Source organism: Tamandua tetradactyla, chromosome 1 (assembly GCF_023851605.1).
Source record: "Tamandua tetradactyla isolate mTamTet1 chromosome 1, mTamTet1.pri, whole genome shotgun sequence".
Classification (NCBI taxonomy): Eukaryota; Metazoa; Chordata; class Mammalia; order Pilosa; family Myrmecophagidae; genus Tamandua; species Tamandua tetradactyla.
In genome coordinates this window covers 225,930,285-225,954,794 of record NC_135327.1, presented here as the reverse complement: position 1 = coordinate 225,954,794, position 24,510 = coordinate 225,930,285, and the positions used below count along the sequence as shown (strand labels likewise).

General features: G+C 43.0%; 1 protein-coding gene across 9 annotated transcripts in view; it reads right to left on the bottom strand.

Moving 5' to 3' along the window:
- Positions 1 to 10,646, bottom strand: part of ARHGAP21 (Rho GTPase activating protein 21) — a 142,177-nt gene extending 131,531 nt beyond the window's left edge. For 5 of the 9 annotated variants that reach the window (XM_077153651.1, XM_077153690.1, XM_077153708.1 and 2 more), the window contains exons 1-2: positions 9,657 to 9,782; positions 8,622 to 8,912 (exon numbers count right to left, since the gene is read on the bottom strand). In XM_077153651.1, the coding sequence (XP_077009766.1) occupies positions 8,622 to 8,684 (63 nt within the window). In that variant the 5' untranslated portion in view covers positions 8,685 to 8,912; positions 9,657 to 9,782. Of the gene's footprint in view, positions 1 to 8,621; positions 8,913 to 9,220; positions 9,333 to 9,392; positions 9,476 to 9,656; positions 9,783 to 10,077; positions 10,178 to 10,626 lie in introns of those variants that run through there. The other 4 variants (XM_077153677.1, XM_077153661.1, XM_077153672.1 and 1 more) reach the window with 4 other exon arrangements.
- Positions 10,647 to 24,510: the final 13,864 nt, after the last annotated feature.

The following is a 24,510-nucleotide window of genomic DNA, read 5'->3' as shown; positions in this document are numbered from 1 at the left end:
AGAGCTGTGCTATATAACCAAAGTCAGCATTCTAACACTTCTAAATTTTTTATTTTTTATTAAAGTATAGCAATCAGACAAAAAGAATGCAACACCTATACAACTACTGAATTTTAGAGTGCTTTTTCAACTCAAGATTTTGGTATAGTATTGCCAAATTGGAGAAAATAACTGTGATTTTAAAGTTAAAATTTTTACCAGTTGGTTTTTCAATCACTTAGAATTTCCTTCCCCTTGTTGGCCTGTTTTCTTTATACCTATTTTAATTTGGTTATAATAATTCCAAAGTCAGGGTACCATAGGAATTTAGACTTTGGAAGAAACTATGAATGTTACCTAGTCCTGCTGTACTTCAACTTAAATGATCATTAGGGTAACCAAGGGACCTATTCTAAAAAGTTAAGATTTTGGGGTCCCCCCTCCCACCAGGGATCTGATTATTTGCTCAGGAATTTTTAAAAGTTGTCCTAGTGATTCTAATGGTCATCCAGATTGGCCTAACTTAAATTCCTACCAGAGTAGGAGCCCTCCCCACAACACCCCTACTGAGAAATCCTAACTCTGCAAAGAACACATTAAATTTTGGTTACCTGTAATTTTAAAAAACCTTCCTCAGAGTACTGGGCTGAAGAAACCAGCCTGTCTGCAGATTCACTGGCCCTGGTTCTTCCCCTCATAGCTATGCAAAACAAATCTAAGCATAATTAGTTGTAAACAAGTCTCATTTCAGAAATTAGAGTACACTATCTCCCACAACAATGGAAGTTCTAAACTTGACTCTCTCCACCAGCTGGAGCCAGGAGAGCTTCCCCTCCCACTCACCAACGTCCCAGTTACTAACTGATCACCAGAGGGCTTAACTCAAGGTGAGCGTCTGTTTGCCTGGGATGCTATGACTAAATCAATTAATCCAGTCAGTCAATCAATCAATCAATCTCATCTCCCTCCTACATTACAACCTTTGAAAATATCTTTGGATTATGCTTTTTAAGTTTCTTTTCCTCCACTTGTAATATGATTAAGACCTACAGTCAGAGAAGGGTGTCCATGATACATTGTTAAAGAAGAGTAGGTTGAAAAACAGTTTCCTAAAGTTCTAATTAAAACTGGCTGTCCACAGCATCCATTCCTTCCTCTCACACTACCAGGACATTATTTGTTTCTAGAAGGCAATATACAAAGCCTAGAGGAGAAAGTAGGTCTCATCGATTGAGGCATTGCAGGTTCTTTAAAATACAGATTTGTATTTATTAAGAAAGCATTGGCGATGAAGAATGTCTGCTAATCTCCAAGATTAGCTAAGCCATATCCAGAAGATGTGATATTTAAAAACATGCTCCACATTGCAAATAAGGAGAAAAGCAAGGTGTTCTTAAGAATACAAGTTCTGTCAAGATATATTAAAGATCAATGCCGTGAACAGGAAAGTTGAAGTCAATAGACATGTCTACATTAGGTTATAAGAAGAAGAGAAGTAGTGGGATCACAAGCAGCTCTGCGTGCATATTACTCATAACAATACCAGATGTTGCTTCAGAACAGAGATAAGGAACTGGGGGAAAAGGCAGTGAATAACCAATTCTGAAACAAAAACACCCACAATATGAAACAGAAGACTCAGCAGTAGCTAGTCACTAGAAAAAGCTAATAAAGTCTTCACCTTGCCATCTTTTGTATAATAATCGATAAATGGTTTGCTCTGGGCTACCTAAATACTCTGCCCAAAACAGATGAATATTCAGAAATTTAAAATTTAAGCTCAAAATCTATTCTCTTATTCATAAATCTACATAGTAGGACTCCTTGCATATTAATAGGTAACAAGAAAGACGGTTTATTATAAATACAATTTCCATCACATCCTTTTGTCTTTCAGATTATCTTAGGGGCACAAAAGACCATCTTTTAGATTATATCATGAAACAGACTTTGCACAATGCTCCATTTTATAAGAATATGACAACTTAAACCAAAAAACTATTTTAGTGGAAGCAATCCAAAACTGAGCCTTGAATGAAGATATCTTCCTACTTCAAACCAAAAGGATATATAGGAGACTCAGTAATATTTTAACACATTTAATTCCTCACGGTCAATTAAAATTAAATAGATTCTAGGACAACCTTTAAATCTAATAAACTTTCATTCTACTAATCTAATCACATCAACCAGAAAGAAGAGCAAATACCTACCATATGGTCTTTCTGTGATAGAAAATATGCACCCAATAACAGCATCTGTGCATCTTTATCAACACTAGCACTGCCCATCTTAAATCAGCATTTTGCTAACTATAAGAAGATGACAGTTTCCTCACAAAGCAAAGAACAAAAGAACTGAATATCACTGGTAGCAGCTAAAGAAATGAGGAAAGAATCCAAGAGATTATATAATCAAGACACAATGGACTTCATAGAATGTTTATTTTTAACTTGAAGGAGATGAATGCTAAGGAACACTAACAATTTATAAAGCAATTTTTTTTAGACCTGGATCCTCATTTTGTTGATGGCTGTATGCAGTGATAGGTTCCAATCAATACATTCAAGCCCAGACCTTCTGGGTAAGTTCCAATTTAGGGGTACCTGCTGTTGCTACTGCTATTCTCAATTTGAACAGGCTTCGCCTTCCATCCTAGTTTGTAGCATAAAGCTTTTGGCATGCATTGCTATTCTGACATGATTCCAGTATGTGGAGGGACACACAGTGAAAATCAAAGAGTGCTAGATTATATTGTACTGCAACTCGTCCAGAATGAATTCTAGCTTCCACTGCAGAAAACATACGACTTTCTAAAAAACGTTTAAATGTTTTGAGCACTGCGAATGCTTTTTGAAAAGTATGTAAGTATTGTCTTAAAGCAATACTTTATTGCTTGAAACCAATTTTTCACAGAACTGGGAACATGTTATCTTTTTATTAAAATCCATAAATAGTGTCTTTATTGCAGTTTTAGAATTAAACAAAAAAGAGAAAATAAAAGGTAATATAATCCCAATATTCTCATCATCCAGAATTAACAACTGTTAACATTCTGTTATAGTCAATTCTCAGAACTTTATCACTTATGTATCTATGACTTAAAAATATAAATAATAATGAACATTCATATACTGGCCATTCATTTTAAGAAATGAAACACTGCCAATACTGACATATAGCCTTTTTTACAGTTTCTCCTATCCCCTAACCTGACTCCCCTCTTCCATTATTCTTTTTTCCTTTTAACTTTTTTTATTGTATAATATAACATATATACAAATAAAGAAGGAAAAAAGCAATAGTTTTCAAAGCACTCTTCAACAAGTAGTTACAAGACAGATCCCAGAGTGTGTCATGGGCTACCATACCATCCTCTCAGATTTTTCCTTCTAGCTGCTCCAGAATATACCCCTTCTATTACTCTTAATTATCATAATCTCACCTCTTGGTGCAAAATATTTCCTACATGTGTACTACACACTATCTTGGTTACTGTTACTTGGTTACCAGCTCCCCCAGGCAAGAAAGATGCAAAGAAAAAATGGCACCTAAAACTCTTACCAGTGGGGGAAAAAAAATTTTTTACCAGTGGATGGAAAGGAGATAGCATGGAACTGCAAATGGACAGGTTTAAGGAAGAATATACATTTCATACTCTACATATTTTTGTATAATCTAAAATAAGTATTCACATATGGCATGCCCAATTTAAAAACAACCAGATGCAAATTCAAAAACATTCATTTAAAAGTTATTTATTGAGAGCCTGCTGTGTGCACAAGAATGACAAATGTGAACATAATGAACAGGCTCTGCACTTTCCGCACATACATTCTCTATACCTGGTGGGTCCCAAACAAATCTGCAAAATCCACAGCCTGTCAGATGGAGAGGAATTGATATGGGAAAGAATAAAGCAAAGGAGGAGGATGCTACACGTGTGGGGTGGGCAGAGGAGGTATCCTCAGATTAAGCCCTAAAGAGAGGAGGGAGGGCGCCTGGCAGGAGAGGGTGCAGTCCATGGAAGGTGCTGAGGCTACACAGCTCCACGCCAATGCAGAGGAGCATGTCCAGAACGGCAGGTGGCCAAAGTATGGGAGTCGAGGCCACGGAACCTGGGGGGGAGAAAGGCAGACTCAATAGGACTTCACAGGCTCGCAGTGAAGATTCTGGGTTACATCTTTTCGGTAATGAGAAGCTACAGAGTATGAACAAAGGAGTGACAGATCTGCCTTAGAAACAGTCCACTCTGATGACGTCTGTGTGGCCAGGGCTGGTCAAGACTGATGCTGAGAATGCAGTGAGGAAGTTACTATGATAATCCTGGTGTAAGATGGCTCGGACTGAGAGGCTAGTGGTGGAAGGATAAGGAGAAGTTAAATCACTAGGTGGATTTTAAATATAGTGCCAGCCAGATTTGCATGTTGTGTGTGAGAAAAGGGAGAGGTCAAAGATCAGCCCAAAATGTCTGGTGGAAGGATAAGAATGTTATTGCTGAGATGTGGAAAGGGCAAAAGTGGAGGTGGGCTGGAGGAGAGGATGTGGAGCTTCAGGAATTTCTTTTAAAGAGGTCTATTTTATATTTACGTGGAGATTCCAAGAGGTCAGGTAGGTTGGAGGCAGAAATCTGAACTTGTGGCATAGAAGAATAAGTCACGGGTACAAATATAAACACGTATATTTATATGTTAAATATAGACATACATATACACATTTATACATGTAAAGATCAGCCATTGGGGTGGGGTAGAAAACAGCACTTATTTCACTGTTAACTAAAGTTAACAGTGAAATGACAATGTCTCCAGGGAACTGAAGAGTCCAATATAGGAAGTCTAGAAAGATAAAAGATGAGATGGGAGAAGAGCCAGATTATGAATTATGAATGCCCTTGAAGACTTCTAAGAAGTTTGAGCTTTATTCCAAAAGCAATGGGAAGCCAGAAAACAGTTTTACAAAGGGGAATGTAACGTAGTGATACAGCTTCATGTCCCAAGACAGTCACTCTGAATACAGCATGAACAGAACTCTGGAGGAGGGCAAGGCTGGGTGTGTGAGAAACTGGTTAGGAGGCCTGGATGAGTCATTCACCAGTGAGATGCAGCTGGCCAGACTTAGGGTGGCAGCAGTGGGGATGAGGCAACGGAGAACGTTATGAGGAAGGAGAAAGAAGAATCAAGGATGACAACCTAGTTTTTTACTTGGGCCAGCTAGTAGATGGTGGTGCATGTCACTAAAAGAAAAAACACAGGATTAGGGCAAGGTTGGGGTAGGGGTAAAAGTTGTTGCGTCTGAGATGCCCATGAGATATTCAAGAAAACTCTTCAAAAAAGCAATTAGCTCTAGAGGTCCAGAGCTCAACCATACTATCTGAGATAGAGTTGTATAACTGGAGTCACCAGCTTATTGAGTAAAGCCACGGAATGGGTGTGGGAGTGGGAAAAGAGGACAGAGGAATGACAAGGTCCTGATTTAGGGGCTCTGGGGAAACCAGTCTGCAGGGACAAGCAGAGGAAGGGCCTTCAAGAGAGAGACTGAGAAGGAACAACGCAGTTGGGAAAAAAGCAAAGTGAATAGTATCCCAGAAGGGAAAAAGGGCAAAAGTATGGCTTCACAGGAATTCATAGCACAGAGAAATGCCTTATTTTACTATTTACATTATTCCAAAATTAACCAAGAAATATTTCTGATTAGCTATAACACATTTAAGTGACAAGACGATCTTAGTCTACTTGGAGAAGCAAAAACATTGAAGTGAAATAAATTAGCATTAGCAAATTAGTTTATTTTTCATAAAAACACTAAAAATTCCCTTATTGATCAATGCTGTGGACTATAGCTAAAAAGTGAAAAAAATGTTAGAAATGAGAAAAAAATCAATGTGAACTAAAAAGCTGAGGAAAAGCTGTCTTTCTTTAAACCCAAGAGGTAAAAACTAATTTGAACCTTGAAAGATGAACACCATATGATATGAAATAGGAAGATAATATCAAGAGAAGGATTCAAAAAAGAAAAATCTATTAAAAGAGATTTTACTCAAGGCTAGGTGTCAGAATTCTTCACAGATCAGACTGGTGACACACACACACACCCCGAAACACCTAACTGGCTCACTCAGAGTGAGTGAAACCAATTTTGGAAAATGTATCTTAATATACGCAAAGTATCCCATTTTGCGTGAACACAATCTGTGCCATCATTACTGTATAAAGCCAAGATGTATTCTACTGAATTGTCACAATTTCTGTCTTAAAGAGGACTGTTTAATGTTCCAATCTACAGTAGGGGAGGCCACTAAATATATTCATATAACCCAATTAGAATCTAATTCTTAAGGTGAACAAGAAAGTTCTGATTGTTTTGAACAAAGCAATAAACCTTATTCACAGAAAGTTCAGTGAGCTAATTAGATAAGGCATGAAACAGACTCCTATTAATTCACAATAATGATTTCTTCTGTTAAGTTTTTTGGCTGATTAAAAGCATTATTATTAAAACATATACTTTTCTCTTTTGATAGTTAAAAACGAGCAAATTGTTAACCACACACATTTAGCAATATAGCTACTGCGTTTTTGTTTTGTTTTAATTAAAGATCCAAATATCTATCAAAAAGTATTTGGCAACTTCCTTTTTATTACTAATAAATATTCACAAGATTTAATGTGCATCAGAAGCATCAATGAAAGATAAAAACACATCACAACTAAAGGCGATAATTACACAAGTTCCCCCAACTTGCCATTTAAAGTTTTAGTGTTGTCTCACAGTATAGTCTCTTTATTTCTATTTCTACAGTAAATCTAAACAAAAAATCTACCCTATACTTAAAAAAAAAAAGCCAAGCAATGTTAGAGTTTAATACTCAAATCAAGTACTGAATATACATTCTTTGAGCAAAATACAAAAGCCTGTGCTTTTTCTTTCCCAAACTAGAAATTATATGGTCATGCCAAAGTAAAGTCCAAATGAAAACAAATTTCACAGCCCTTAAAAAACTACATAACTGTCATTGCTAATAAAAGCCAAATGTACAACTGGAAACACAGCTTTCTAGCCAAGGCCAAGATGTATCCATTATAAATTCTTGGTTTGGGGGCATCCTTTAAATAACCCCCAGAAAAGCATTTTTTCAAATGACAATTCTTGCAAATATTATTATGCAAATAGCATGCCAATTAGAGTTTTCAGAAAACAACTATGACAAATAAGACTCTGGCTCTATGCTACATATTTTATTATGTAACTTCAGTCCATACCAAGCAATCACCTAGTTTCAGGAAGGCCTCCCTAAAGGACTTATTATGGTTTACTATGATTAGAGGACTGTGATGTCAGACTTAGTCACGCTTTTACCTACACGCGGGCGTCTACAGATGGCTAGAATGAAAGAGTGATTCAAAATGCAAACCTGTAGTTCTGTCTAACAAACTGTACGGTAATGGCACACTGTACCTCCTGGAGTATTCTCCATAAACTTCCTCACCCAACGTGGAGTTAGCTGCTTGAAGTGCATTCCTCCACAGCCTCTCTGGAGACAAATTTAACCTCTGATGCATGTGTATCCACATGCCAAAACTCACACACACCGAACTGAGACCCTGGTCAGTGGCCATGGAGTTAAAATTTAACACTGAAGGGACGCAAAAGAAACAGCCAGACAGTGAAGGCTCATTGTTGTCTAACGCCATCTTTCAACCCTTCAACAAAATACAAATATAAATATAAAAATATGAACATCTCAAAAGGAAAGTAGAAGGATAATAATATTTGGTGCATTTAGTGAGCAAATTACAGAAACACCGGTAAGTAACAAAGTAAGCACAATATATTCATCATGAAAGTCAATCCCAAACACAAGGAGGAAAGAAGAAAGGGACAGAGGTGTCAGAAATCAGTGGATTATGTTAGATTTCTGTGCAGCTTCCTTAAAAATGTTCAGGAAGACTGAAGCAGAACCTTCTGAGAGAGGTCAAGGATCCCTAAAATGCTATTTTTAAATAAAGGATCCAGGGCTGATGAGCCTGAGCCCTATCAAAAGATGCTGGTGGTGTGAACACCAGTGCAAACCACAAGACCCACTAGTGCCACTCACAGGACTGAGCAGCCCCAGACATAAAGAAAAGAACAGCAAAGGCAGACTTTTCAGGGAGTCGCAATTTCACCACCACAAGGTACTTTTCCAAGGCTGTGCCTAAACTGCCTACAGGAAGAGGCGTGCTTTCTCTCCCAAACCGAGATCCACACCACCAGCCAGGACACTAGCCCATGGCAAAGAGAGACCAATCTTCAGGGGCGACGAGCCCCCAACCCCACAAGCCACCCCTCTCCGCCAGTGAAAGAAACCTTCACCACAAACACAGAAACCCACAGAACCCGGGGCACCTCGGGAATGAGTGGACGTGGGCTGAGGCTAACCGGACACCGTGGCTCCCTATTCTCAACCACCCGAATGGGGAACCTGGACGCTCAGAGAAGGGGGAGACCGTGCCTGGAACCTTCCAAAGCGATCCCAAAGAATCTCAAGGGAAGTTACTGGCAAGAGCAACGCGCAGGGCCGGTGCGCTCCCCCAAGCCGGCGGCGGCCCGGGAAGGCCCCTCCCGGCGCCCGCAGGCGGCGGGGACGCGCGGGCTCTTACCTCGCAGCCCTTCAGCGGGTCCCCATCTCCCTCGGGCAGACCGGTCCGACGTGTGGCCATCATTTCATCTCAAATGGCAGAGAAGGAACAGATCCTTTGGAGTCCACATTGGGGGGCAAATGCCACCAGCCACCAAAGAGGCAAGCCTTCCAGGCCGGGCTCCGAGGCGGTGGCGCGGGCCAAACAAGTCGCGCTGTCACGGAAGGGAGGGTCCCGCGAAGCCCCCTCGAGGCGCCTCGACGAGTGCTACGCACTTGGACTGACTTCGCCGTCCTCTTCCATGTCTTGAGACTTAAAGGAAAAAAAAAGAAGAAAGTGGGGGATGGAAGTGAGGGGGAGGCGTCTCGGCGCGGCAAGCAGCCCCCTTCCTCCTCTCGGCCTCCTGGAGGCTCGGGCGTGGCCCCCAAAACGGGACCAAGTTGAAGGGCACGAACTTTCTCCCGGCGCCGGCGGCAGCCTGGTGCGCGTCTGCAGCCCTCGGAACCCGTGAGAGGGCGGTGGTGACCGGCTAGCCCCCGGACAAGGGTCCATCACCCCCACACACGTTAAGAATCGGGGACGACGGGGGCCAGGCCGTCGCGCAGTCGCCAAGGAAATACCTCGCATGAGGCAACGCCTGCTAACGAGCGGGTGTCCGGGGCAGAGGAAACGGCCCGCTCCCCGTCTCCACCTCAGGGAAGTTCTCTCCCCGCGGGGCTAAAAACGGGGTGCCACTTTCCAGTCACTCTCCTGGCCGCGCCCTCCCCCCCACCCTAACGCAAACAAACCAACCCCAGGCGAGCGTGGGCCCCGCCAGCCGCCCCGGCTGCCCCGCTTGGCTCCCGGGGTGACCGCCCGGCCGGCTCCCTCAGGCGGCGCCGGGGAAAGGCGCGCGGCTCGCTCCCCGCGCAGGAGCCTCGGGCCCGGGCAAGGCAGCCGCGGCCCGAGCGACTTTCCTTCAGCAGCGCTCTCCGGCGCCCGCCCGACACCATCTTCCCGGCTCCCTGGAGCCACCTAGAAAGGGAGCCCGGGGCCCCGCAGCTGCCCCCCACCTACCGCCGCCTCCAGCGCCCCTTCCCGAGGCGGGCCGGGGAGCTCCGTCTCCCGGGCTGGGCGGCCCAAATATGTCCGCAGGCACGTTGCGGGGCCGCCCTCCGCCGCCCGCCAGGTTTCCCGGGCGCCGGCCGCAGCAGGGACGCGCGGCGCGGGCCGCGGGCGCTAGGCCGCAGCTCGGTTAATATTCATGAGCACCCGAGCGCCCCTCCTCCGCGGCCCCGGCGCCGGCCTTTGTGCGCCCTCGCGGCCGCAACCGCCTCCCCGCCCGCAGCCCCGGCTCGGCACACGCGGCCGCCGCCCTCCCCGCCCGGCGCTCTGCGGCCGGAGGCGGCGGGAAGGGGAGGCGGCGGCCGCGCGGGCCGGCCGGGTCTCCCGGGCGCCGCGCCCTCCCAGCCGCGGCGAAAGTCCGAGCGACACACACCGGAGCCCGTGGCCAGTGATCCCGGACGGGCCGTCCGGCGCGGCTCCTGACTAGGACGACTACCGGGCCCGGGCCGCCGCCGCGGGAGGGCTGGGCGGGGCGGCGGCCGGACTCCCCCTGAGTCGCCCGGCCCGGCCCGCGCGGCGCCGCGATCGCCGAGTGACAGAGCGCCTGGCTCCGCCGCCGCGCCGCTTCCCGGGGGCGGCCTCTCACTCCCTCCTCCCTGGATCTACCTCCTCCCCCTCCTCCCCCTCCCTCCCCCCCTCCCCGGGGAAGGCTTGGGGCTGGAGTTTCTGTCCCGAAGGATTCGGGCCCCGGGCACCCGCGCGGCCGCGGGGGATTGGTCGGGGCCAGGAGGGGTGAGAACTCGCCAACCCCTCCCAGCCGATCCCCCGGCCTACGGCCCTTGGCCCCACCCGCCCCCAGGTCCAGGCGCACCGACTCGCCGCCCTCTCCCAGATCCCGGGAGTGGGGGTGTCACTGGACCAGCGCGGCGGCGCACGGGGATCGGGGCGGAGCGGGGACAGTGGCGGGGCAGGAGGTGCGCACCCAGGAGACGCGTCTAGGTGGACCGGGGCCCTTTCGGCCGGGCGCAGGGAGGGAAGCGGCGACGCGAGGTGGGACTTCAGGACAAGGGAGTGTCCGTTCCCGCCGCCCGCGGCCGTCTTCCCGGGGTGGGGGGGATGGGAGCCGGAGGCCGCGGGACCTCGTTCATTTCATTCTTTCCCTCTTTTGAAGGGAGCGGGGCGCCCGGGAGGGAGCGCGCCGCCGGCGGAGTCCAGGGGAGTGGGGGCGGTGCCCGTCCTCCTCCCCGCGGGCCCCAGCCGCCCGGGACCCGGGCGCGCCCGCCGCCCTCCCCGCCGGACCCGGGCAGCGTCCACGACCCGGGCCCCTCCCGCTCGCCTCGCCGCATCTCCCGCTGCAAACGGCCCAATCAGGCGGCGCGACGGAGGACGGGAGCCAATCGGGCGCGGCTGACGCGAGCTTCCCTCCAGGCCGGCCCCGCCTCCGCGAGGAAAGCCCCCACCGCCCCACCCTCCCATCCCGCTCCCTCCCCTCCCGTCTCCCGTCCCCGACCCACCCTACCCCCGGGTGGTGGCCTGCTGAGGCGGCGGTGCTTGTCACCTTGCCACCCTCATCCTCGCCCCCCCTCCCCCAGACCTCCCGCTGGGTTTGGCGAGCGTCACTTTTATCCTCACTCCTGCCGGCGACCGAGTCTCGTCAGCTGCCACCGCTGAGGGAGAGAAAGGGAACGAAACCGTGAAGCCTTGGACACTGCTTACCTTCTCATTCTTTCCACTACGGTCCCTGGAGACTTAGCGACCCCGCGCCCCGCCCATGGACTCGGGGGCTGGTTCCTCCTGGGAAGACGCTGAAGCGCTCCCTGGAGCCCGAGTCCCGCGTCTGGACGAGTTAGACCTTCCTTAGGGTGGAAGGTGCCAAACACTTAGGGAAAAAAAAAACCACTAAATCCTCAGCCACCACCAGAGGAAAGACTGTCACCACGTCATTTTTTAGATAGTCATGAAATTTGCATGTTCGTGGCAGCCCCTCAACTAATCAGTCAATAACAAAGAAAAAAACACCAGAATAAAGCAGGGAGTGGCTGCCAGTAGCTGGTAATTCACTGGCCAGCCCGCTGGGCTAAGGCAGTATCCAGCTCTTGTCACTGTTGAGTAAATGAACAAGAAGTGATTAGAAATGCAGGGTCCGGTAGTGCACCTCTAGTGGGCTCATAGAATATGTCCAGAAAGGAAAAAGAATGTGAAGCACAAAGCAAGCCCTTACAAATGCAAATGTACGTGGTGGTTTAAACTGGGCAGGGAACAGCTGGGAAATATCGAGGCTGAAAATGGTTGTCACAGAACATTTTATAAATGGTGACTTTGAATAAAACGTTTTCAGTTTGGTAAAGGAGAATAAATATTGGCCATGGAAGGGGACATAGAGAGGAGGTTAAAAAGAAATTAGGAATTGTGGAAAAATAACATATCCTAGAGAGGCCACATTTCTATAAGAGCTAGTGAGATGCAAGGACAGAGACTCAAGTTCATCTCCACATTTACCTGTTTAACTTGGAGCAAATTATCACTTATATGTCTAAGTACTAGAGCTACCGAGAAACAAAGAGTACCATCTCTAGAGCATCCCCTACCTTCCAGGCAGTTCTCTAGGAGCTTCCCACACAGCTCAGTGACAAAGGTATTCCAGAGAAAGGTATTCCAACCGAGGTGGTCTGGTCCCAGGGTCTGTGCTTTCATCCACAACTTCATGCTGCCATTAACATGGTTTAACAACAACAGCAAAAAGTAACAGCTAGCACTGACCACCAACTTACTGTGGGCTAAATATTGTGCTTTGTGTGCAATAACTGATTTAATCCTACCCCTGGGGTAGGTATGTAATGATTTCTGTTTTAGACTGATTAAATGGTCTATAAGGAACTCAGATCTTTAGGAACATTTCCAAAATATGGGAATGTTTTTAGGAACTACTGCTATTAAAGGTATTAAATATGTATTAGGCTCTCTGGGTAAAGAAGGGCAAAGAGCACAGAGCTGAGATCTGGGAAACCTGAGTCCTGGTCCTAAACTGTATTAAATCACTTGCTGTTTTGGGACCTCCAAGTCTGACAATACCTCTCCTATCTGGGTGGGCTACTGGGAGAATTAAACGAGGTGATCAATGTAAAGGATTTAAAATACATTTAAAAATATAAAAACATTATTCCAAGTAAAATATTGTTACAAAACGGGAGTTTGTCCTGTTCCCCCAACAGGTACCCTACTCTTAAGGACGTTTCATTGGTGTTTATTAGGAACATATTAACCCAGTGTAGACTTAAGTCTATTCCTTCTGAACCTATGAGAATTACTCTCTTACCAAATGCTTGAATTCTCATTTAAATGATAGTAGACCTGAGTAGACCAAAGCAGTGCCCTTTAGGCATCTGGAAAGTGTGACAAACAGCCAGCCATACTCCATTCCAAAGACTAATGGTGTCCTTGTGGGTCAGAGGAGCCCTTGGTGTTCTCTTCACTGCCCATCTTAAGCATTTCACTCTAACACCTCCACCAGAGGGAGGGCAAGGGAAAGTAAAGGAGCCAAACTTAAATCATGTGGCTACTTGTTAATAGCTCCAGGGAAAGATTTGGTGAAACAATAGGCTTGGGTGCACAATAAGGGAAAGGAGGTTTGGAATTATCTCATGGTTTCACCATTGATATTAGTAGTTTTCTTTATTCCACATACCATGGATAAGCAAGAACTAATTCTAACTTTATTTTGCAAGACTAGTATTTTCTCCTTTAGAGTATAGCTAATAAATATTCAAGACCAGCTTGGACACTATAATTCTCCCAATTTAAGCAAGTCAGTTTTAAAGATGCGAACTATGTCATCCTAATATAAATTTGGGGTCTGTTAGTGATATAGGAAGATTGGTGAGCCATATCAAGGAAAAATGTCAAAGCCAAACATAGAACCAAATGGAACCAAAACATCCTAGTCTGTGTTCTAATGTTGTTCTGCTGTAATCTTGGGACGATTTGGACTCCTAATATAGAACATGGAAATTCTCAGAGGCAGGAGTGTTTGCCAGTGAATTTTGCAGGTACAAGTTGTAATTTGGGATCAAGTATTTGCAACACTGTCTGCGGCAATTAAGATCAACAGCCTTTGGAAGTGTAAGCACTGTGTGTGTGTGTGTGTGTGTGTGTGTGTGCTAGGAAAACACTATGAACTTTATTTCTTAGTCATACAATACCAAACAGACACATCGACTGGTATTTCTCTAAAAGCTTTGGGTTGAACTGAATAGCTACAGAAATCTCGCCTCTCTAGGAAGCCTTTTAACATTGGAGTTGACAGAAGGGAGTGATTCACCACAAAAACATTTCTAGGATTCTTCATCCTCACCACCTCTTTTAAATTGATAATGGAATTGATTTACAAATTTTACTGTTCTGCATTTGTTAAATATGCGACATGAATTCTGTCCACATGATTGCTATCTGTCTGGCATTATGAACTTCTAATCTAGAGGGCACTGAAACTATTTAATTAAAAGTATACAGCGACTAGCAAAGTGCTAACATATAATAAATATTCCTGAATAATCTCTCTGTCTTAGCTTATAAGGATCTTTTTCTCTTCTGGACTAGTACTCGTCTTGTTTTTTGTCCTTTTTTTTTAAGCATTAATTAGTGACATGATCATAAACAGTCTTACTTTATTATATGACTATATATTATCTTCTTTCTCTGTAGAGTATGCATCTCTAGGACAGATTCCAGAGGCTCTGACTTCCTTTCAGAACCCCATGATACCTAGCACAGCTTTATACATGTAAAAATCATTACAAAATTATTCAAGAGATGAACGATGTTGTGTCACTACTATTCATAGATATTTATACCTCAGGCAAAGCTGGTTGACCGACAGCTCTCTGGCTCAGAGAAATATATGTATATATGTCTTTGTGCATGTGCCATAAACAAAGAGTATAAACTCTTGGTGTGTGCTTCAAGTTCCATAAATACCATATTTTACCTCCGTACTTAACCTTACCTCTGATGAATGAGCTACATCTTTTGATAAGACACTATAATAAAAATTAATATCACTCACATTTTGGGAGTAATTCTAAAATTTCAGTTTACCCATAATCATGCATCAGACATTTTCTTTCCTCAATTATTTTTCAGGACCAGCATCTACATAATGAAAATTTAGTGATATGGTAATCATATTCATCTGCATTATTAAGAATCTGTTTCTGTATTTTAAAGGAAAAAATAATGAAATAATCCATGTACACATTTTTATTTTATCCTAAGAATCATTATTTTCATTTATAAATATTCCAATTTTCCTTAAAATTGTGGAACCAGTTTTTAAAGTGTTTCCGCCCACCAACGAACATGAGCTGGAACATTCTGTGAAAATACTGTGCAATCTGGGTAGACACTGGAGAGTTGAATCAAAGTACATTTTTATCATCTTGGAATAAAATCACAAATTCCATCCATTCTAACTAGGAAATTGTGCCAGAAATTGACTCCTAATATTATAGGCATTGGCTCCAGAGAAACCAAAACTTTTTTGTCAGAATGACATTCATGGGGTCGGGAAGGAGAGAATCTAAAGCTTTTCCATTCCTTGATTCAGTGGAACTCTGGGTATCTTCCAATACTCCCTAGCTCTGTGGATTCCATTCTTCAATTCCTATAATTTCCTGCATTTCTTACCAATCCAAAAGTCAACTAAACAAGGGTTCTTCCTTCAGATGGGAAAAGATTGTAGGACAACATGACAATTCACATCTGGGCTTAACTATTATAGATGCAGGCCTGCATAACTTTTCTGCAAATTTATAAATTTAAGTTTATTTTTAAAATTTTCCCCATCAAAAGAAAAAATAAATACTTAAACTATGGAAGGGACCCAATCTCATAGTACATTCTATGAGCCCATTCTCTCGCCACCTTCCACTGTCCTGCAGTGGCTCTCTATTGGCTTAATCCCACAGGACCCGGAAGAACTCAAAGATAATTCATCTACTCCTCTGTTTTTTATATGCATATATCTAGAGAGCAAATCCTGATCAACACTGAACAGGAAGAAAATGAAAAGAGTGATATAAGCATTTTAAATTATTTGTTGGGGGTAGATGAAATAAAGGAACAATATTCTGAAGAGGGATAGGGTGTGTTATGGAATAAGACTCATTCCAACAAACAGAAGAAAGTTAGAGACGCACATTTCACGTGCTGAGGGAAATGAGAGATGTCAAATGTGTAACAAAAAGAGAATGAATAAGATGTAAAAGAAGAAGTAAGGGTAGATTTCAGGAGGAAAACCATACCATTGGAGAAGTAATAAATGAATTACAATTAAGAAGGGATAAGAAGAATTATCTGACAGAAAATGGTGGGATAGACGACCGGTTTTACAAAAGCACAGCAAATACAAAGGAAAAGGACAAAGAGATTAAAGTGATTAGACAGGAGAGGAAATAGATGGAAAACAAAGAAATCCAATTTAGAGAAATTTCTGCCTGACGCAGAATTTAGAACTCATGAAACTAAAATAATTATTCAAAGATATAGGCAGACTGCTAAATGCTCCCCAATATCTGTTCTCTCCATCTTCCATGATACCAGAGCTTTATCTGGGCACATGGCTAGCAAGCTAGACTTTACTGCCCAGCCTTCCCTCACGCTGGCTGTGGCCATATGACTAAATGCCAGACAATGAAACATGTGCCACTCCAGAGGTCATGCCCTTAAAGGAAGTAAGTATATCTCCTCCTTGTCCCATTTGCCCTTCAGGGTGGCTGGAGATTAGGGTTGTCATATTTAGAAAATAAAAATAAAGGGTGCCCAGTTCAACTTGAATTTTAGATTAGCAAGAAATAATTTTCAGTGTAAGTATACCACGTGTAATCTTACTATTAGATAACAAAATTGAATTGGCTGCCTTAGATTTTACCTGCAGACTCGACTGGAGAGAATAAGAACTGGAGCTGAAACAATAACACAAGCCTGAATTGTTGACATCTGAATCATTACATGAAATAAAATCATAATTTTATATCTAGTCACTTCTATATAGAAGTTCCACTGTACTTTTAAAATCTTTTTGGCACAGGAGCTTAGTCTGTGCCCCATCTGCTATGCAAAATGTAAGAAAATTTTTTTGCAATACCAAAGGTTAAAAGAACTTACCATGTTTCAAGAAATATTAAGAGTATAACTATTTGGAAAAGGTTGTTGAATTTGGGTATAAAAAAGGGAATTCTATAAACAAATCAAAGTGAATCAGGCGAAACAGGGGTTGGCAAACTATGGCCCACAGGCCAAATTTTATTTGCTGCTTGTTTTTGTAAATGAAGTTTTATGGAACATGGCTATGCCCATTCATTTATGAATTGTCTGTGCTGCTTTAGGGCTACTGAGCAGATTGGACTGATTGAGACAGAGATATATGACCAGCAAAGCCAGAAATATTTTCTATCTGAACCTTTATAGAAAATGTTTGCGACCCCTGACCTAAAGGAAAAGCATCCTGATCTCAGAAGAGAGACCACCCAATCTAAACAACAGAGAGAAAATGGACAGAAAGAATGAACAGAGCCTCAGAAATCTGTGGAAATAAAACAAAAGATCTAATATTGTTTCATCAAAGTCCCGAAAGGAGAGAAGAAAGAGGGTGGGTCTGAAATAGTGATGAAAAATAATGGCTGAAAACCAGATTTGGCCAAAAAGATAAACCTACAGATTTAGGAAGATGGGTGAACCCTAATTAGAAGAAACCCAAAGAAATTCATACCAGAATACATCATAGTCTAACTTCTGAAAGCTAAGGACAAATTAAAAACCCTGAAAGCAGGAAGGAGAAATGACAGTTTACCTGTAGGGGAAAATCAATCCAATTAATAGTGGATTTCTTATCAGGTGGACATTGTCTGATGTGGTCCTAAACGCATGCAGAGGAAACATATAACACAATTATATTATAAATGGGGGAAAGTAAAGGGGCATAAACGGAGGTAAGGTTTCTACACTTCACTGGAATTGATAAATGCCAACACCAGTAGAGTGTGAAACTTACATATGTATAACGTCGTAATAGCTAGAGTAACTGTTAAAAAGCTTTTAAAAGATACACTCAAAAACACCATAGCTAAATGAAAATAGAATTCTAAAATGTTCAAGTAACACACAGAAAGGCAGGGAAAAGGAAAACAGAGAGCAGACGGAAAACAAAAAATAAAACGGCAGACTTAAACGCTAACATATCAATAATTACACTTTATGTAAATCATCTAAAAACACCCATTAAAAGATAGAGATTGGCAGAGTGGATTAGAAAACGTAATCCAACTAAACGTCCTCTATAAGAAATTCACTTCAAATATAATGAGATAAGCAGGTTGAAAGTAAAGGAATGGGGAAAAAAAAGATACATCATGCAAATATTAATAAAAAGAAAGCAGGAGTGGCCATGCTACTGACAGATAAAATAGACTTTAGAGCAAAGAAAATAACCAGAGACCAAGAGGGACATCCAACAATGATAAAAGGGTCCATCCACCGAGAAGACATGGCAGACAGAGCTGCAAAATGTGAAACAAAAATGGATTGAAATGAAGGAGCAGACTAAAAAATCCACATTATTCTTGGAGACTTCACTATCTCTCTCTATATAATTATCAGAACAACTCTATCAGCAAGAATATAAAATAATTCAACAATACCATCAACTAACAGGATATGAAGGATATTTATAGAACACTCCACTGAACAGCAGAATAAACATTCTTCACAAGTACCCACAGAACATATACCAGGAAGAATGCTGTAATGTAATAATCTTAAGTCTAAAACAAACCTCAACAAATATAAAAAGATTGAAACCATGGAAAGTGTGTTCTCTTATCATAACGGAATCAAACTAGAAATCAGTAATAGAAAGATAAGAAATTTCCAAATACTGGGAAAGTAAACAACACATCGCTAAATAAACTGAGTCAAAGAGGAGACTTAAGGGAAATCAGAAAATATGTTTAACCATATGAAAATGAAAATATAGCCTATCAAGATTTGTGGAACACAGCTAAAGCAGTACTGAGAGGGAAATTTAAGAGCACTAAGTGTGCACATTAGAAAAGAGGAAAAGTCTTGAATCGATAATCTTTGCTCCCACCTTATAGTTGGTTATAAATTACCCCAGGAAAGATATGTCCAAGTCCTAACCCCAGTACCTTGTGCATGTAATCTTATCTGGAAATAAGATTTCTGCAGGTGCAATTAAGATAAAGATCTCGAGGTGCATCACCCTGGATTTAGGATGGCCCTTAAATCCAACGACTGGTGTGCTTGTTAGAGAAGGAGATGGAGATTTGAGACAGAGAGTCAGGCAGAGAAAAAGGCCCTGTGAAGATGGAGGCCGAGACAGGAGTTGTGAAGCTCTAAGCCAAGGAAAGCCAACAGTTGCTGGCTGTCACCAGCAGTTAGGAAAATGGCATAGAATGGATTCTCCCCGCTGAGAGAACCAACCCTGCTGACACCTCTGGCCTCCACAGTTATGAGAGAATAAATGTCGATTGTTTAAAGTCCGTGAGCATGTGGCAATTTGACATGGCAGCCTTAGGGAACGAATGCACAGTCGAGAACCTACAGGAAGAGAAAAAAGTTAACCCAAGCAAACAGAAGGAAGGAAGTAATGAAGACAAGAGCAGAAATCAATTATGCTGAGAACAAAAATAGAGAAAAGCCAATAAAGCAAATAGCTGGCTCTTAGGGAAAAGGTCAGTAAAATTGACAATCTCTAGCAAGACTGGTGATGCAAAAAAGGGAGAAGGCACAGATGACCAATATCAGGAAAGAAACAAGGGCTACCACTACGGACCCGGCAGATATCCAAAGGGAAGTTAGGGTGGCTATAAAGAGGCAATGTAGGGGATCTGTAGGGATACAATGCTCTGTATCTTAACTGTATCAGCATCAATATCCTGCTTGCATGTTGTATTATAGCATTGCAAGATGTCGGAGATGTGGGTAAAGGGAACATTGAATCACTCTGTATTTTATCTCACACCTTCACTGACAGTGCATGAGAAAGGATTTATCTCAAAATTAAAAGTTTAATAAGGGGCGGGCCGCGGTGGCTCAGCGGGCAAAGTGCTTGCCTGCTATGCCGGAGGACCTCGGTTCGATTCCCGGCCCCAGCCCATGTAACGAAAACGGAGAAACAAAATACAATAAAACAAGAAAATGTTTAAAAAAGATGTAAAAAAAAAAAAAAAAAAAAAAAAAAAAAAAAAGTTTAATAAAAAACCTCTTAGAAAACCCTTGGGAAAGTATAATTACTGTTGTGCTGTAGTAAAACACTGTTAGTATCTTCGCTAAAAATATGAACAAGGTAAGATGGTCTACTCCCAGTGTATTTTGTTTTGTCCTAGTACTACTAGTCTAAGCATTTAGGCGAAAAGTAAAATAAGGGTACACATATGGAAAAAGAGTGGACAAAAATATCAATATTACAGCTGATAAATTATGAAACAAGAAAATCCAAAAGAAACAACTGACAAATGATTAGTAATTGAGGAGTTTAGAAGAAAAGATAAAAATTACATATACAAAAATTTCATCACCATTTATAATTGTCAAAAATACAAATAAAGCATCTATCAGAAGCGGATTAATGGAATAAAATATGGTTGATCCATAGAATTCAGTACTATGCAACTGTTTAAAAAACATTTCGATTCATATGTATTTATATATAAATATCTATTCAGGACAGGTTAGATTTATACTATGGTAACAGATGATGCCACCTCTCAAAAGTTTTTTTTTTTTCTTACTTCATTTCTCCATCTAGGTCATCTAGTTTACCTTAATGCTAAAATTCAGTTTGATGGAACAACCACCAACTGAAAGTTTGCTGGTCTTATAGTAGAAGGTAAAAAGAGACAGAGTAAAAATTCTAGCTGGTGTTTAATGCTTTTACTTGAAAATGATACATATCATTTCTCCTCGTATTTCATTGGCCACAGCTGAGATTGGGGCTGGGGGGGGGGTTATATTCCCAGAGAAAGTAACACTTAGAAAGGATCAGGAAATATAGTTCAGTCTAATACAATCTGCTATAATATTCATTGATGTAGTCTTGACTGAAAACAAAACAAAACGGGCACAATATCAAAGAGAATATTCACTATTATTGGTGATTATTTTTTGATAGAGCGGGTGGAATTAAAGGATGGCATGACTTGTATTTTCTGTTACTTATATTATTGTAACATTTCACTATTTTACAATGAATATGTACTAGTTTTAGGTTAAAGTAATAATAATGTTTGACTTTAAAAATGAAAAAGGAAAAGTCTTATCTTAATCTCTCTTGTCATCAGTAGAGATGGAAAATATGTTGTGACCATTCACAAAATAATGCTTGAAATAGGTTGGGGGCTTTTGAAAACCGAGTACTTGAATCAGACATGCAATTGATTAACCGGGAGGCTCCATATGCAGCATCGGGCTACCAAGAAATTCAAATCTATCAGGAAAGAAAACACCTATCCCAGAGATGACTGCAGGGCAAGCTCCTGTTCATTTGTGCAATAAGCTGGAGAATGATATTCACCAGAATGGAAAGCAGAGAGAGAACAATGGTATTTCCCAGGGGATTTCCTGGATTTCTTTCTGTGCAGAGGAAGGGAACACAGGGCACAGGGTGGGCACACAGCTGCCAGGTCCTCTGGCCACTCTTGAGTGATCATTTCAGCGGGGTGGCTGCATGTCACGGGAGGCACAGGGTGGGAAGAGGGCATCTGGGGAGAGAGGGATGGTGGCGAGGGGCTGCATGGTTGAGAGAGAGGAGGTATTTTTCATTCATCTCCATGAAGGAGTACCCCTGGGGTTGGAGGAGTCTGTCTAAAGGGGCCTAGAGGTGTTCTTTTAGAGGTGCCGTGTGTAAAACCCCCACTGTCCCCGAGATGACAGCTTGGGTGGCAGTGATGGGGGTGCACTCTGTCCCCACACCCCAGCCATTTGGAAGACCCTGGCATTCCCAAGAGATCTCTACGCCCCAAATTCAGGCATAACTGGGGGGCGGGGGGCACATGACACACTGTAATTTCTAGGGTTCCCGCAGATAGAGATGGGGGACAGACAGTTTCTCTTCTCCCTCCAGGGACAATTAGAGGAGCCAGGCCTCGTATAAAACTGTCATTTCAAAACCTCAGCCAGTTCTCTTTTTAGTCAAGGGGTTGAGGGCCGTGTCATTTGGAAAGGCATTACAGAGACCTCGTTCCCATGACAGATGGGCCCGGGCCGGTGTGACCAAGAGTGAGAGACAGAGAAGAAGGAACGGGCCACGATGGCCCCTAATTGCGGGTGGGCCGCGCTGGCTGCTGCCCGCTGTGGGTTCGGTTCCTTCTAGGAAACCGTTTCCTCCCCTTGAAGTGGTTATTGTCTTTTTCCTTAGGCTCCAAGAAATCCATATTTTCCTCCTTCTTAATATTCCTTTGCCAACACTGTAATTTTCTCCGGTTGGTTCCAAACTGTCTTGGTTTGGTAAAGTGGCAAAAATGCAATATATCGGAAAGAGACTGGCTTTTAACAACGGGGATTTATTAGCTTACAAATTTACAGTTCTAAGGCCATTGAAAAATATCCAAATTTAGGTATCAATAGGATGATCATCCTATTGATACTTTTTCTGAAGATCGGTTGCCGGCGAGCTTGGGCTCCTCTGTCCGGTAGTAAGGCACATGGCCACATCTGCTGGCCCTTCTCTCCGGGGTTTCATTACTTCCAGCTTTAGGCTTCAGTGGCTTCCTCTCTTTAACCTGTGGGTCCTCACTTAGCTCCTCCAGGGCTTTTCTCTAAACTTGTCTTGGCTTTTCAGTCTTTCATCCTCTTAGAAAGGACTTCTGTAAGAGGATTAAGAGCCACCATGAATGGGGTGGGTCACAGCTCAGTTGAAACAATCTAACCAAAAGATCCTACCCGCAGTAGGTTTGCACCCATAGGAACAGATTAAAGGAACATAACCTTTGCTGGGGGAGCATAACACCTTCAAACCACCACACAAACCTTCAGGGTATCTTCTCACATATTCAGGTTGGGAAATTGTGGGAAACCAAAAATTGGGCTCTAAATGGATCTTCGGCCTTCCCAAGTCTCCCCTGGTGAAACATTATGTCAGGGAGGCCCTGGTAGGCACAGGGGACAGGGGGCTGCAAAGACACAACCTCATGGTCGCCTGATTCAGGGACAAACATGACATCCACCTGCTGTTTCTTTGGCTGACTTCTGAAAAGTGAGGACAATTTGAAAGCGCCGGGGCAGGGCACATTGCAGAAACCAGAAATATTTTGCAATAAAATGTTCTCAAAGCATACCTTCAAAGGAGAACTTAAATGCTCTGTTCACTTTCACCATTTTCTTTCTACTTTGGGGGCCATTTTTTAGCCAGAAGACAAAGGTTTTATCAATCCATGAGAATTGATGCATCCCTGAAAAAAGAGTACAGCAAAACCAAATTATGTCCGTGCTCCTACTCTCCAGCCTTGCAACTCTTTGATTCAAGTTTATGCTTCAGCCAAATTACAACTTGCTCCATGTTAGAGACCTCCAATTATTTCATGAAAGCCCAAGCTGCGAATGTGAACTCTAGGTTATTAATTTAAAATTGAAATATCTTATCAATGAAGGGGAAGCTTAGGACTTTGATAGAACATGGAATCTCAATTATGTCTTTTTCTTTCTTTTTTTTTTTTTGCATAGGCAGGCACCAGGAAACGAACCTGGGTCTCCGGCATGGCAGGCAAGAATTCTGCCACTGAGCCACCGTTGCACCACCTCCAATTATGTTTTTTAAAATACTGATTCATCAGGCTAGTAACTGAATTGATAAAAATGGAAAATGAAGTAGTGTCTGAATTTGATCAAATGATTAAAGCCAGTGCTGGTCAATGATGTCCTGGCCACACTGAAGACCAATTAATTCAGAACATTTGGTGTGTGTGGGGGGCAGGCATCAGCATTTGGTAAAGGTTGAGAACCTGCGTTTTAGATCCATGTAGATGAAAAGGGACTGGTTACATCACAGAAGCCACCAGACACTTGACACTTCAAAAAGCCTGGTGGGCTTTATGTCCCCGCTCCCTTTTATTCTAGAGCAGAAGGCATTTTAACTCTTATTTAATCCAGAAATATGAGCTGTTCTGTTTAGACTTTCTTAAGGCACATGTGGGCGATGTCTCGATGAAATCACTTTACCCATCTGGCCACGAAACAGGAAGTTATTCTGGTTTTGTATAAAATGGAAGCAGGTGCGGTCAGCCAGCAATTAAAACTTATCAAAATAGCTTTGATTTTCTGAGTGGTGCAGAAGGGAATTCATCCTTTTCAAAGGGATTGCTTCCTTTTCCCTCATTTCCATAGAAGAGATTTCTGGTGCTAAGACAATTGGTTTCCAGTAATAAAATCATGGAGAATGCAACTTTCCTCTCGGCATGGAGAATACTGTATAGATCCAAGTAATGGGCACCTGAAGTACTATCAACATTGCCACGACTTACCCACATGCAGAGGGGGTATGACTGGTACAGGAAACGGTCGGGTGCATCAAATATTAACCAAGGAAGGTGGGGCAAGGTGGGTGATCGCCCTAAAATATGCCTGAGTGGGTGCAGAATTTGAGGTGTCTCTGCAGAGCTGGGCTGTCCCCCCGCCCCCACTTCCGTGCCTGTGGTTTCCTACCGTCCAGGAACCAGAGTGCACGGCCCCAGCTTAGGGCCATGAGGGACCTGGCCGCTCCCAGCTGCACTTCATAAATCTCAGTGGGTTTTGCAGACAAAGATGCTCTTTCAATGCAAATAAAATTCTTGATCAGGGCAATGTACAACAATAACTA